Below are 14,730 nucleotides of genomic sequence, written 5' to 3'. Positions count from 1 at the left end.
ATCTATGGGGAACATCTAGCTGAAGGAACACCTGTGCAGCCCCCGAGAAGAGCCGGCCGGCGGTGTGCCGCTCCCCTGCGGAAGTGGGGAATGCGGCCAGGGGGAACTGCCCTTCCACGGAGGTGGAAGGGATAGTAGCCAACCCGGGAAGAACCAGCAGCAAACCCGGGGAGGGCCGAGCAGACAAAAGAACAGCGCAGGGTCCTGTGTTGCTCCTCCACGAAGAGGGGGAGCGACAACTTCATCTTATCATAGACTGGTAACAGTGGTTCTCAATCTAACTCAGGCTGCAGACTGCATGTTGATGTTGATAATACAAGGATTAAAAGGATATTATCGGGGCCGGCGCCGTGGCTCAATAGGCTAATCCTCCACTTTGTGGCGCCGGCACCCCAGGTTCTAATACTGGTTGGGGCGCCGGTTCTGTCCTGGTCGCTTCTCTTCCAGGCCAGCTCTCTGCTCTGGATCGGGAGTGCAGTGGAGGATGGCCCAAGTGCTTGGGCCCTGCACCCGCATGGGAGACCAGGAGGAGCACCTGGCTCCTGGCTTGGATCAGCATGGTGCGCCGGCTGCAGCGCGCTGGCCGCAGTGGCCATTGGAGGGTGAACCAACGGTAAAGGAAGACCTTTCTCTCTGTCTCTCTCTCTCACTGTCCACTCTGCCTGTCAAAAATAAAAAATAAAAAATAAAAAAAAAGGACATTATCGGGGCCTGCGCTGTGGTGTAGCAGATAAAGCCTCTGCCTGCGGTGCTGGCATTCCATATGTGCACCAGTTCGAGTCCTAGATGTTTCATTTCTGATCCAGCTCTCTGTTATGGCCTGGGAAAGCAGCAGAAAATGGCCCAAGTCCTTGGGAGACCTGGAAGAAGCTCCTGGCTTCGAATTGGCTCAGTTCTGGCCATTGCAGCCATTTGGGGGAGTGATCCTGTGGATAGAAGACTTGTCTCTCTCTCTCTCTCTGCTTCTCCATAACTCTGCTTTCCAAATAAATTTTAAAAATCTTTTTTTTTTTTAACGCTTCACAAATTTGCGTGTCATCTTGCACAGAGGCCATGCTAATCTTCTCTGTATCGTTCCAATTTTAGTATACGTGCTGCTGAAACGAGCACTAAATACATAAATCTTTTTTTTTTTTTTTTAAAAGGACATTATGGTTGTGCTTTGGAAGGCCTTTAAGCAGTGGCTGTTGAAGCTGTGTAATTTTCCCATCCAGGGAGACATTTTGAATTGTCACCTGGGAGGAGAGGATATTGTCACCACAGAGTGGATAAGATGCTGCTAAACACCCTGTAAAGCACAGAGCAGGTCCTACCCAGCCCCAGGAGTGAAATGACCAATTGTAATACATGAAAACACCACTAGATTCTAAGTGTACAGTTGGTGTGGAGGAAGCATAGGAGAAGCACCTGAGTTTGTCTATGAAGATCTAACAGGGACAACACTTACCAAAAAGGCTCCAAAAAATTATTTATTTGAAAGTCAGAGAGTTACAGAGAAAGAGAGGGACAGACAGAGGTCTTCCATCCACAGGTTTACTCCCCACATGGCCGTAATAGCTGGGCCTGGGCCAATCCAAAGCCAGGAACCATAAGTCAGAAGCTTCTTCTAGGTCTCCCATGTGGGTAGGAGGATCCAAGAACGTGGGCCATCTTCTGCTGCTTCTCCCAGGCCATTAGCAGGGAGCTGGATTGGAAGTGGAGCAGCTGGGATGTGACCAACGCCCATACGGGATGCCAGCACTGCAACGACTTTACCCACTGTGCCAAAACACTGGCCCCAGTCCTCATCTCTTGATTCACAGATTTCAACAACACAACTTATTTTTTTTTGTTTTTATTTTTAAGTTTATTTATTTACTTGAAAGTCAGAGTTACACAAAGAGAGGAGGGGAGAGAGAGAGGTTTTCCATCTGCTGGTTTACTCCCCAATTGACCACAACGGCCGGAGCTGGGCCGATCTGAAGCCGGGAGCCAGGAGCGTCTTCCAGTTCTCCCAGGTGGGTGCAGAGGCCCAAGCACTTGGGCCATCTTCTACTGCTTTCCCAGGCCACAGCAGAGAGCTGGATCAGAAATGGAGCAGCCAGGACTTGAACTGGTGCCCATATGGGATGCTGGCACTGCAGGCAGCGGCTTTATCCATTATGCCACAGCGCTGGCCCCGTGTTTTGTATTTTAATTTACTCAATCCTCACAGTGACCTTATGAGGTAGAGAGTATACTGTCCTCATTTTATGGGGTGGGAAACTGACTCTCACAAAGGGTAAGTACTTTATTTGAAAGCCATAGTTAGTGTTAGATTTAGATTTGAACCCTGGCAGTCTGCCCTCAGAGTCCTTGACCTTAACCATTATCCTGTCCTCTCCTGAAAACCCACAGAGACCTCTGAAATGGCCTCTGAGGTAGCCTTTAATCTAACCAAGGTTTTTTTTTTTAGCCATGACACCACTGACATTTTGGGCCAGATAATTATTTGGCACAGGGATTGGCTGTCCTGTGCATTGTAAATAAACCACTTTTCTAGTAATCTGGTACATTCAAGTTGTCCTGATTTCATGAGACATGAGGAGTTGATGGCAGTTCGAGTCCTGGCTGCTCCACTTCTGATCCAGCTCTCTGCTGTGGCCTGGGAAAGTCGTGGAAGATGGCCCAAGTCCTTGGGCCCCTGCACCCATGTGGGAGACCCGGAAGAAGTTCCTGGCTTTGGATCAGCGCAGCTCTTGCCATCCGGGGAGTGAACCAGCAGATCAAAGACCTCTCTCTCTCTCTCTCTCTGCCTCTCTCTTTCAAATAAATAAATAAATCTTAAAAAAAAAAAAAAAAAAAAAAAAAAAAAAAAACAAAAAACAAAGCAGTAAGTGAAGTAAAGCACTTAGAATGGCATCTGGAACTAGGTAAGAATGAACTTTTCATCATTATCCTTACCAATCTGAGCATGAAAGTAAAGCAGGAGAAATCACCAGCCACTGCACATTAGCGGGCACAAGCGGGAGCCTGTGTAGTGGCGGGGCCAGCAGTGGATGCTGGCATCCCCACGTGGGTGTTAGTTTGCACCCCGGCTGCTCCACTTGCAATTCAGTTCCCTAATGGTTTAGGAAAAGCTGCACAAGATGGCCCAAGTGCTGGGCCCCTGCCACCCACACGGGAGACCCAGATGAAGCTCCTGGCGTCAGCCTGGCCCAGCACTGACAGTTGAGGTCGCCTGGAGAGTGAACCAGCAGATGGAAGACTCCTCTGTCTCTCCCTCTAACTCTTTCAAATTAAATTTAAAAAAAAAAAAAAAAAGTCACAAGCAACCATTTCTCAATAGAATGAATGGTTAAGACTGCTACAAAATGTGTGTAGTTCCTCAGATACCAGACACACGTCCAAGTCACCATTTCCCACTCTCCTCTCCAACGCCGCTTCAGCTGCTGAAAGGCCTGGATTCCCAGGTTTTGAGGGATGACAAAGGACTTCTGCTTATTACTATACTGCAGAAAGTACTGGGAGGAAGTAGATTGTTACTTATCCAGAAACTGTTCTTCTCTTTTAAGCAGAATAGGAAGGCACTTCCGCCCATCCTAAGGGACAGCCACGAAGACCTCAGAATCCAGGCCCTCTTCTCTGCACTCTTCACAGAAGACTTCCCAGAGGCATTTGAACAAACCTGCACCCTGCTCTCTTTCTGTGCTGACGGTGGAACTGTCCCGAGGGAGAAACGGCCCGATACTATCCTCTTGTTTGATTGCTTTTTAAGTTATACATTAGCAGTGCCCACTCAGACATGGGTGTGTAACAGTGAAACAAGTTTTCCCCTCCCCAACTTGCTATCACAGAAGTAACCACGTTTTTCATTTTGATGTGTGCTCCTAGAAACTTGTGTAATGCATTCACTTTCGGTTTTACACATTTGTATCAACACAAGCGTATCTGTTCTGTTTGGAGCTATCATTTTAAGATCTGGTCCTCTGTGTTCCACAATGAGGGTGTGCCACAGTTTATTCTGTCGTCTCCTTATTGGTGGGCACTCAGGTTAACGCTCAGACTTCAACTTTGTAGTAAACCAACTGCAGCTTCTAGAAAACCTAACCCACTGGGGACTCTGTTGACAGCACTGTCCTCCAAAAGATTTTCTTCTTAAAGTCATTAAGAAAAAAATGCCAGCTGAATTTACATATAGCTTAGCTTTGACATCTAGGCCTAACTACATTATTTGTATTCAAACATAAATTTAACTTCAATTAAAGCCAATAAACCAATGGAAAAATTAATACAAGGTAAAAAATATTTCAATTTCTGCAGTTACCTATGGTGTTTTTATATGCTTTTTAAATCCTGCTCTAGAGATTGTGGAAATCACATGGTAATAATCCATTTTTTCTTCTAATTAAAAAAAAAGCCAAAACAAATAAAAACTTTATAGCTTTCCCAACGTGCAGTTTGAATTGGAACATTCTTACTTTCCCGTATCCAGGTATTATCTACCAGCACTTGGTGGACAGTCAGAAGGGAGTTTGCATCTCATACTAGTGAGCAACTGCTTTCCTTTCCTCTGCTAATAAATTACCGGCAGACTTGAACAGATGTCAGCTTGGCATTCAAAACCTAAAATATAGCTGAAAAGCAAGTTATGACTAATACAAGGAAAAAAGATGAATGTCAGAAAGCTTCATTTTTTTTCAAATTTCAGATAAGCTCTTTAGCCTTAGGGTTCCTTTTACAGAGCCCTGGAGTTCGGCTAGATGTCTTAACCCCCATTTAAATTGCAATCTCCCCTCGTGAGTGGGGGTGTGAAAATGCATTTTAAGAGTGTCAGTGTTTATGTTAATCTTAGCAAGAACTCCCTCTCTCCCAAATATGGCATGCACAAAACCCTAGTGCCCTTTCTTCCACTCTGTTTTATTTGCACTGTTCTTAGCATGTGAAAGATGTCTGCGTGCGACTGAAAGGCTCCTTATCTTCTCAGCAGCCCCACTTCACAGAGGAGCTGCAGTTTCACTTATGATATCAGAGAAGAGTTGCTTTCCTCTTGAATTTCAAAAGAAACTTTAAAAATACAGATTGAAATGGGCTTAGAGAGGGAGGCACAGAGGAGAGGGAACCAAGACGAACACAGTGTCAGTTTCAAAGACCGGGGCACAAGACCACAACAAGGGGCTTTCCTGCCCGCTAGGTGGCCTGGACATCCACAGCCCACAGAGCCTGGAAAGAGAGGGGCCAGGGCCCTCACTCTCTACCCCCTTTCCCTTCTACCTCTTCTGCCAAAGCCCCCTGCCTTGGGAAAACCTGACCCTATTCCCAGGACTACACTAAGAGTCTCTAATTAACTCTTTAACAATTATTCCACTGTTCAGGAAAAGAATTTGGGTTTTTGCTTTGACATTTGTGATTCGGAGATCACTGCCAGGGATGCTGAAAATGAAGTTTCACTGCAGAAACTCTATCGTTAGCCGGCGCCGTGGCTCAATAGGCTAATCCTCCACCTTGCGGCGCCGGCACACCGGGTTCTAGTCCCGGTTGGGGCGCCGGATTCTGTCCCGGTTGCCCCTCTTCCAGGCCAGCTCTCTGCTATGGCCAGGGAGTGCAGTGGAGGATGGCCCAGGTGCTTGGGCCCTGCACCCCATGGGAGACCAGGAAAAGCACCTGGCTCCTGGCTCCTGCCAGGATCAGCGCGGTGCGCCGGCTGCAGCGGCGGCCATTGGAGGGTGAACCAACGGCGAAAAGGAAGACCTTTCTCTCTCTGTCTCTCTCTCTCACTGTCCACTCTGCCTGTCAAAAAAAAAAAAAAAAAAAAAAAAAAAAAAACTCTATCGTTGCCAACAAAAGAGCTACAGCGAGAACTGAGGTGATCAATCATTTATTTATCCCGAGCGCTCTCCACAAAACTGTGTGCAGGGGAGTAAGTGTGGCTCACATCTGGACAGAAGTACACACTCAACTGTCAGCTGGGTGTGTGCATGGACAGCAATCAGCTGCTGGACTGACTCATCTCCATCTCCAGACACCTGCCTGGGATGCTCACATTGCTACCCTGGGACTCAAACCGCCCTGCTTCTATTGTTCCACAAAGTAAAGACAAGCAGGAATCCCTTGCTAAACATCTGTGATGGGAGGGGCTACAGGACATTCTAACTGCATGTGTGTTTGCACTCAGTACATGCAAAGGACTGGTCTCGTTTCCTTTGGCAATGCTTTTGCACACCTCCAAGAAGGGCTGCCTCAGTAGGGTTTAAGGGGTCGAACTGTCACAGGCGAGGAAAAAGTAAATAGTTAACATGGCTTCAAACAACAAAAACAAAAATATAAATTGATATTCTCCCTAGGTAATCGTTTTCATTTTCTACACATGGCCCTCATTCCTTTGCCTATAGAGCTTTATTTGAATTCTATCCCCTTTAAGGATTTCCTTGATTTTAATTCTAGAAAAATGTAACAAAACCAGGAAGGTGTACTTATGTACTTGAGAGTAATTCAGGAGGGAAACTAAGAGAGGCAACACCATGACAACCCAGCTCACACGTTCTACCACTTAAGTGTGCACCCCTGGTCAAGTCATTCAGTCCTCCTCACTCACTGGCAACATTTTAGATGTGCCACAACTGTACTTTTAATTCTGAAAAGGCAACATGAAGTTTTATAAGAAAAAGCAAGAACTAATTACCTAAAAGCATTAACTATCAGCCTCATAAACACAATGACAGAACAGAATCCTAAATTTATCACTCTGCAAATTTGAATAATTGATATGTAGGCAAACAAATCCACTTAGGAGGATTCCTGCTTACAAACTAGACTTAACTCCAGACTCTATGGTGAAGACATAATTTGGTCTCAAGCCAAAAGGGAAAATTCTCTGCTTAAAAGAAAATTAAAAAGCTCCATAACCTAAATCATTGTTTTCTAATCTTTTTAAAATTTGAATTAACCAGACACACCTAATTCAACTGAATCCCAAAACTCTACAAATTTGTCTACTTAGTTAACAAAGAATGAGGAAAAAAGTAGCCAATTCTGTTCCCATCAGGCAAAGTAAAGGAACACAGGGCTTGCATAAGAAAGACTTAAAATATAATTTTATTTATAGTCTGTACAAAAGTAGCAACTTATTTCCCAATCAATCATTAAAAAACACAGCTTCATGTTTTTTTAGACACTCAGAGGTTTCATTCAGAATGTTTTTCAATCCAGCTCAAAGCCAAGGTAGCTCTACACTAGCTGTCTTTTAATTAAATTGACGACACATGCTTTTTGATTGGAAAAAAAAAAAAAAAAGAAAAAAAAAAGAAAAGAAAAGAAAAAGAAAAGCCAAACTAAAAAAGTGTGACTTTTTAAAAAGTATTATAAAAGGTTCTGGACAGAAGCACCCATAAAATTCAAGCCCAGAGCTCTTAGTCAAAATGTACCTGAACAACTACAAAAAGCTACTCCTATAATTCAACCAAATAAATGTGAGTATCAGAGACCGAGTCAGCCCTGGGTGACTGACAGGAGTTTTACTCCTCTACCCATTAGCTACCCCTACCTGGAGAAAGAGGGTGTCAGGGTCTGGATAATGCACAAACAGGAAACCAACATCTCCACAGACTCCCCAATAGCTCCCCAAGAGTGGGAAAGTGTTTATAATCTAATTAAAAGCGCTGACTACAGAAGCAGTTGTTTTCTACTTGTTGGCTGGACAGGATAAACATTCAAAGAAACAGAATCATCAGACTCTTTCCATATCAAGTCTCAGTTCTGAAACCAGGAGAATAACTCTGAACATTGGAATCATCCCGTTATCTCTGCTTTTACCCAAACTATCCTTAACCTGTACTTCCATGAAATTTTATGGAATTACCGTGTCTCAAAGACACATTACAGAGATAGTGAGCACCCACATTTCTTACTGTTTTCCAAATTAGAAGTCTGTTTTTTATGGACTTGGCCTTTGTATCTTTCAGATAAAAAGTACATTATTGCCATTTCAAGGTGTATAAAACTCAGGTGATGAGGGTCTCTGTCATTTTCTCTTAATCCAATTCCAAACTCGACCTTTACCCAGTGAACAGGTGTGTGCTGTGCCTGTAATTTATCAGTGAGCGACCAGGCAGAAAAGCTACCAACAATAGGAGGCTAATACAATCCAGGCACTTAGTGCCTAGAAAGCATTTCTTACCCCACCATGATTAATATACTTTTATCTCCCAGTAGCAATTTAAAGATAAAGAATGATGGGAGTGAGAGGAGTCATATTTTCTTATTCCTTCCATTTTTTTTAGATTCTGTTTTTACGCTAATAGTCTGCCAGAAGCTGTTATGTTATAAATTCCTTTCTCAGATATTCTGTTGCTCACATTCCAATCCAATGTATGATATGGATATGAAAACAGACATGACAGCATTTCCAGTGGGCAAATAAAGTCACTTCACACAGATAAATTAAATAAGCCTTCAAGAAGAAAGTGATAAATGAATACAGCATTTCTTTGTTTGAAATATGCAAACCACTACACATATTCCGCATTTGTCTTTTTGGATCAAACTTATCTAATATAAGAATGTGCCAGGCATGCATTTAGTAGGTATGAGGAGGCACTAATCGGGCAATGCAGGAGCACAGTCCACAGCGGCAGCAGTCGCTCTCGCAACAGCGTCTACAAGCCGACACACAGCCCTGACTCGGCAGCATAAGTCTGACCCACAGTGCCTCTCTCTAAATATGCTCGATAGTAACGCACTCTAATATAATAAATAAAATGGAGCAACCACAAATATCATTTCTGTGATTCCCTAATAAAATGTAATTTTAAAAGTCCTAATATTGTGAAAGTTTTTCAGCGAACATCTTTTTTCTGTTTTGTTTTTTTTTTTTAGAAGTTAAAATAGAAAAATACTTTGGCAGGTCTGAAAAATAATTTCCAATGTACTGAAAAGGAATTCTCATCACATTAATACAATTTTTAGTAGCACAAGATTTGATCAGTGTTTCCTTCTGAAACTCACCCATCTGCTCCACAATCTCTGGGGGGAATACTCGAGAAGCAAACGCTCGTCGAAAGATATCTGAGAATTCCTTGTCCAAACCCCCGATTCCCATTTTTTCAAAGTTCCAGTCAGGATTGATGATGGATTGGCGATTTTCCTTGGTTTTAGCCTTGCCTGTGTCAAACAAACACAATCAAATGTGAAACAAAAACTTCATCAGTAAGGGTAAGCAGACAGACAGAACTCCCCAGGCATCCTAATGAATAAAGAAACGCTCCCCTTACACGGAGATGAACATACTTTGAGCTGGTTTTCTAACAGGGATGAGTTTATTGTGTTGTTGACTTTGGGCCCATTTATGGACACAACACATTTTCAAAATGACCAGCTCTGCTGTGGTCTATTTGTAATCAATCCATGGAGCTTGGTTTCAGTAACCTTTAATGTAACCAAACTACCTTGGCTAATCAGAAGAAACACTATATACCTATTTAATGAAAACAACACTAGTTAGTTGCTGAAATGCAAGTGAAATCCAGCAGTCTCTCAAGACTCCTAAAGCACACGTATTTAAAAACAAGCATATTTATCTTGATTAAGCTTATAACCCCTCAGCCTGAGATGATGCACTGAATGGCTGATCTTATGTCTTTTTTATTTTTCTTCACTTGCACACAAAAGTCTAAAATCATTCTAAGGACTTTACTGATTACAAAATTCACGTTTACAAATTCTTTTGCAAGGAAAAAAATGATCTAACCTAAGAGTCAGAGTGCCACCTACAGGAACTCAAGAGAAGCACAAGTCTCAGACACAAAGAACAAAGTACCACAGTACACTCTTCTGTAACACCACCACAAAAGGTAAAATGCAGTTTTTATTAAACTAGGGAGGAAAACATAACATTAACAAGAGTTTATCCTAAATAGTAAAGTTATGATTAGAGTGTCATGGACTTAAGATACCCTTTAGGAAGCTATCAAAAAAAAACAAAAAACAAAAAACCACTTTTCTTGTACTCTACTGCTCTCTTGTGGCCAAATTTACTGCATGCCAATTACCACGTAACTATTTTCCATGGAAATGCATGGATTATTTGTATTAAAGTTATGCAGTTCCCTTAAGACATCTTAACACAAGGTGCACAAAAACAAAATACTAAAAAAATCACTTCATAGGCATACCGGATCAATAATAGATTATGGGGGCTGGCGCTGTGGTGTAGCTGGTAAAACCACCACCTGCAGTGCCAGTTCAAGACCCAGCCACTCCACTTCCGATCCAGCTCTCTGCTATGGCCTGCAAAAGCAGTAGAAACTGGCCTAAGTCCTTGGGCTCCTGCACCTGCATAGGAGACCTGGAAGAAGCTCCTGGCTCCTGGCTTTGGATTGGCCTAGCTCCAGCCATTGTGGTCATTTGGGGAGTGAACTAGCAGATGGAAGACTTCTCTCTCTCTCTTTCTGCCTCTGCCTCTCTGTAACTCTTTGCCTTTCAAATAAATAAATAAATCATTAAAAATAATATATTATGATATATCCTATATCCATAAAAATAGCATGTCTGTGCAGCATGAAAAATCATTGTAAGGTATTTTTAAGATGCCTGATACATGCTAAGCAAATTATAAAACAGTATGAAAATAAAACCAAATTTTAGGTGGTAACTTGTTTTTAGTTGAGTGCCTATTCACATTTTATGGAATATTTTATTTTACAATTAGGAAAAATAATAGGGGGAATGTCAATTTAGGGATCAAGAAAGGCCACGCAATCAGAGAATGTTAAGTTGTCCTAGGCAGGATGGTGTGCTGTCAAGGAAACCCTCTACTTTCTACTGGGACAGATGCCAACATGATCAAGTCAGCCAGAAGGAAGGATTACCACCTATGCAACTGCTATTCTGGTGACTGATTTGAGAGACGAAGCTGCACTGCTTTAATATAAGAAAAGCAGAACTAAACTACACAAGTAGGACTGAACTATGAATCTGCGGGAAAGACTTGACCTGTCCATCATTTAATTACAGAGGTGATATCTCATTTAACATAGCAACCAAGTGAGGAACATTCTAAAAAATGGCCAATTCTCAAGGTCATATAAAATAATGAAATTCCGAGGACTGACAAACTGGAGAAGACCAAGACATAACAAATGCAAAGTGATCCCATCATGAATGAAACCATGGAACAGGAAAAGGATATAACGAAAAACCAATGAAATCCAAATAAAGTCTGTACTTTGGTGAGCAGCCATGAAACCAAGTTAATTTCTTAGTTTTGATCATTGTACTAGGATTATATCAGATTGACATCTTAATTGAGTGTTTATGAAGAGTAAAACAGGGATTCTCTGAGCTATTTTTGCAAATCATATATAAGCCTAAAATTATTTCAAAATGAGAAATTAAAAAATTGATTTAAAAATTGATTTCACTGCTTCTTTTTACTTATTTTTACTGTGGCTCCTACAAAATTAAGAAATACATATGTGGTTCACATTCTATTTCTATTGGACAATGCTGATCCAGAGGAAGGTTTTAATTTTTTTCATCAGCATAGCTAACAAATTTGAGACACCTATGATTCTATAAAGACCTCTCCTTACCTGCAAACCACTGTAGTTGAGTCACATACAATAACAAAGATAGTCCTCCTTCATTCAGAAATGTTCAAAAACTGTCAAGCTTACCAATAAGATTAAGTGATGAATTTTCTGCTTTTTCAAATGCAACTTGGCTGTTTCCAACAACCAGTCCCACTTCGATCTGTGCAGAAAGACAACAATGAGCAGCCTAACAGCACACTTCCCAATATCTCAAAGCAAGCCAAAACGAGGGGAAATGGGGCTTTTTATGCAAATTTTCTATCATCTGAGTCACAATTGCTTTTCTGAAAACAACCTTCTACAATTCCTAAGTGCCTCTATCTTTGCAATGATGCCTTTCTTCTGCATCCAACTAGAATAACAAGTACACATGCAAATTTGAATTATCATTGGTTTGAAAATAGGTAATACTTCAAGCTGTATTTTGCTAACAGTACTGACTATGAAAGTAATTTCTTCTGCCTACTATTTTAAGAGTATATAATATGAAAAAAATCAATGAGTAGGAGAATAGTTAGGAAAATTATATTAACTCATACAATTAAATCATAAAGTTTATCTAATAAGGCATGTTAGAAATATGCAGACCTTCTGTCTTTTCCCTGTTGCAGGCTCTCCTTTCAGGATGCTAGGATCCATGGCTTCAATATCCTTCACCAATAAACCAAAAAGCTTTTCATTAAAGCTAAACACAAGCTGTGAAGAAAAGAGGTAAGGGAAAAACAATTATTTCATGATGCAGTGGCTTGATTCTCAAATCAATACCAGTGTTTTCCAGATGCAGAAAACCGGGTTCCTCCTGTGTACCCCCTCTTGCATCTGCTCTCCAAGCACACAACTCACAAAGTCAACGAGGAGTGAGAACTCACCTTCATTACCTGCCATGCACCTGACACTGGATGTGGTCACACCATTCACACTCACAAGCACTCTTGGAGACAGAAATGATTGCTCGTGTTACTAGTGAGGAAGGTAAGATCCAGAGACTGAGCAATGCAGATCAGTCACAGGCAATGACAGGACCAGGCTGCAACCCTGGTCTGACTCTAAAGTACAGGCTCTTCTTTTTTTTTTTTTTTTTTTTTGACCGGCAGAGTAGATAGTGAGAGAGACAGAGAGAAAGGTCTTCCTTTTTGCCGTTGGTTCACCCTCCAATGGCCGCCACGGCTGGCATGCTGCAGCCTGCGCACCGCGCTAATCCGAAGGCAGGAGCCAGGTGCTTCTCCTGGTCTCCCATGGGGTGCAGGGCCCAGGCACTTGGGCCATCCTCCACTGCACTTCCTGGCCACAGTGGAGAGCTGGCCTGGAAGAGGGGCAACCGGGACAGAATCCGGCACCCCGACCGGGACTAGAACCCGGTGTGCTGGCGCCGCTAGGTGGAGGATTAGCCTATTGAGCCGCGGCGCTGGTCCAGGCTCTTCTATAACCAGTACAAAATGCCTGCCACAGAGTACACAGAGAGCTTTTGAATGCTCACTTATTCACCAAATATAAGGTTATTTCAAAAAGTTTGTGAAAAGTGGAATTAAATGATGCTTATTTTAATGCAAGACAAATCCAAGCATAATTTCTTTTCATAATACACATTTTCCATGAACTTTCCAAAAACTCCTCATACATGCCACAAGCCAGGCTATCATTAGTAACAACCCTGCCACTATGATCTACTGCAAATGGGCATAAATGCTAAGAACACTGATTTCAGGTCAGATACTTATTTCTCCTCTGTATTACGGAGATGTTTCTTTCATGCATTTATTGACTCCACATGCTGTTGTGTTTTAAATTATTACCAATGCAAAAGCATTTTCTATTAAACACTCTCCGAATCACTTTCTGTTAAGATACTAGAGCTAAAGGTAAAGGTCAAAACAATGAAGCTCAGGAAGGTAACCTGAGGACAGCTGTCAGCCAAAAACCCACGAATCCAGAAGGAACAGAGCAGAGGACGGGCAGTGAACAAAGGATCCGCAGAGCATCCTCCTGGGAGCACTCTGGGACCCTGCACTGCAACAGGCTCAGAGGCCCCCAGGGCAGCGCCCTGGTTTGTTTGCACCAAGGTGCTTAACAGCAGGTGGCACGTCTTTCTTATTCTGTGTCTTCCCCAACTAGAAAGCAAGTGCTAAGGAGGCAGTGATTGTGTGGATTCTGTTCACTCCTGATCCACAGCACCTAGAAGAGCATTTGGAACACTTGAGGTACTATTAGATATGCAATTCTTAGCTACGTCCTGACTGTGTAACCACAGGCCCATCTCCATCTTCTCTGAACATAAAAATTCCTCATTTGCAAACAAAAAAGTTGGACAAGACAATTTCTGAGGTTCATTCCAAATATAGCACTCCTTTGAGAAATGCATTATATCCTTTTCCTGTTTATCAGTAATTCAGTTTCCACTTTAAAAGCTTGATATTAGAAAGTTTGACAGATGCTTAGAATTTTCTTCTTCCTGATTCATGCCATTTCATTTTAAAGAGAAAGGAGAAAAAAAATAACCCTCCTTTGACTCCAGTAGCTTTTGCCTCCTACCACTGCTCTCACTCTTACAAGAGCAGTCAGGTAAGGTCCGAGAGATCAGAACGCAGGCATTTTGGTCTCAGGATCCGGTTACACTCCTTATATATTATGAGGATTGCTAACAGCCTTTGTTTGTATGTATTGGATCTATTGATATTCACCATATTAGAGATGAGAACAAAAATCTTCTAAGTTTATTCATTTATAAATAATAAGAAATCCAATACATGTTAACATACAAATACATTTTTAATTTTTAAAAGCCCTATTTTCTACAGCAGAACAGGAGTGGGGAGAGTGGTGCTGTCACACCTCTTCAACTCTGGCTTCACGGAAGCTCTGACAGTCTCTGCAAAACGCCACAGCACACTTGCAAGACAAACGTGGGAAGACAATTAACGTCTTCCTAACATTTTGAAAACAGCTGTGACTTTGCAGACCCCCTGAAAAGGCCTCAGGGACCCCCAGGGGTCTCTGGACCACACTCTGAAAACCACTGCTATGAAGCTCTGGGCTGAGCAGTCAGGGACGACTCAGAAAGTCAAAACAAGGAGACAAATTTGATGGTAAGGTCAAAAGAGCAATGATTATTTATGAATTCACACATTAAGTGAAACTTTAAAAGATATTTCTTCCTAGGTTATTGATGTTAATTATTTATGACATT

At 42.1% G+C, this 14,730-nt stretch overlaps 1 protein-coding gene and 1 non-coding gene across 3 annotated transcripts in view; both read right to left on the bottom strand.

Annotated features, from left to right (window-relative positions):
- NSF (N-ethylmaleimide sensitive factor, vesicle fusing ATPase) overlaps positions 1-14,730 on the bottom strand; it is a 183,369-nt gene that overhangs the window by 116,278 nt on the left and 52,361 nt on the right. For both annotated transcript variants that reach the window (XM_008271641.5, XM_002719197.6), the window contains exons 6-8: positions 12,135-12,242; positions 11,631-11,706; positions 8,962-9,117 (exon numbers count right to left, since the gene is read on the bottom strand). In XM_008271641.5, coding sequence (XP_008269863.3) covers positions 8,962-9,117; positions 11,631-11,706; positions 12,135-12,242 — 340 coding nt within the window. The remainder of the gene's footprint in view (positions 1-8,961; positions 9,118-11,630; positions 11,707-12,134; positions 12,243-14,730) is intronic.
- LOC127484592 (U6 spliceosomal RNA) lies at positions 1,005-1,110 on the bottom strand. Its single transcript, XR_016224437.1, has one exon. It is a non-coding gene; the product is annotated as a U6 spliceosomal RNA (small nuclear RNA).

The sequence above is a fragment of the Oryctolagus cuniculus genome, chromosome 17 (genome assembly GCF_051225735.1).
Source record: "Oryctolagus cuniculus isolate XC-2025 breed Fujian yellow rabbit chromosome 17, ASM5122573v1, whole genome shotgun sequence".
NCBI classification, from domain to species: domain Eukaryota; kingdom Metazoa; phylum Chordata; class Mammalia; order Lagomorpha; family Leporidae; genus Oryctolagus; species Oryctolagus cuniculus.
Note: the sequence above shows the minus strand (reverse complement) of the source record. Positions and strands in the feature narration are given on the sequence as shown.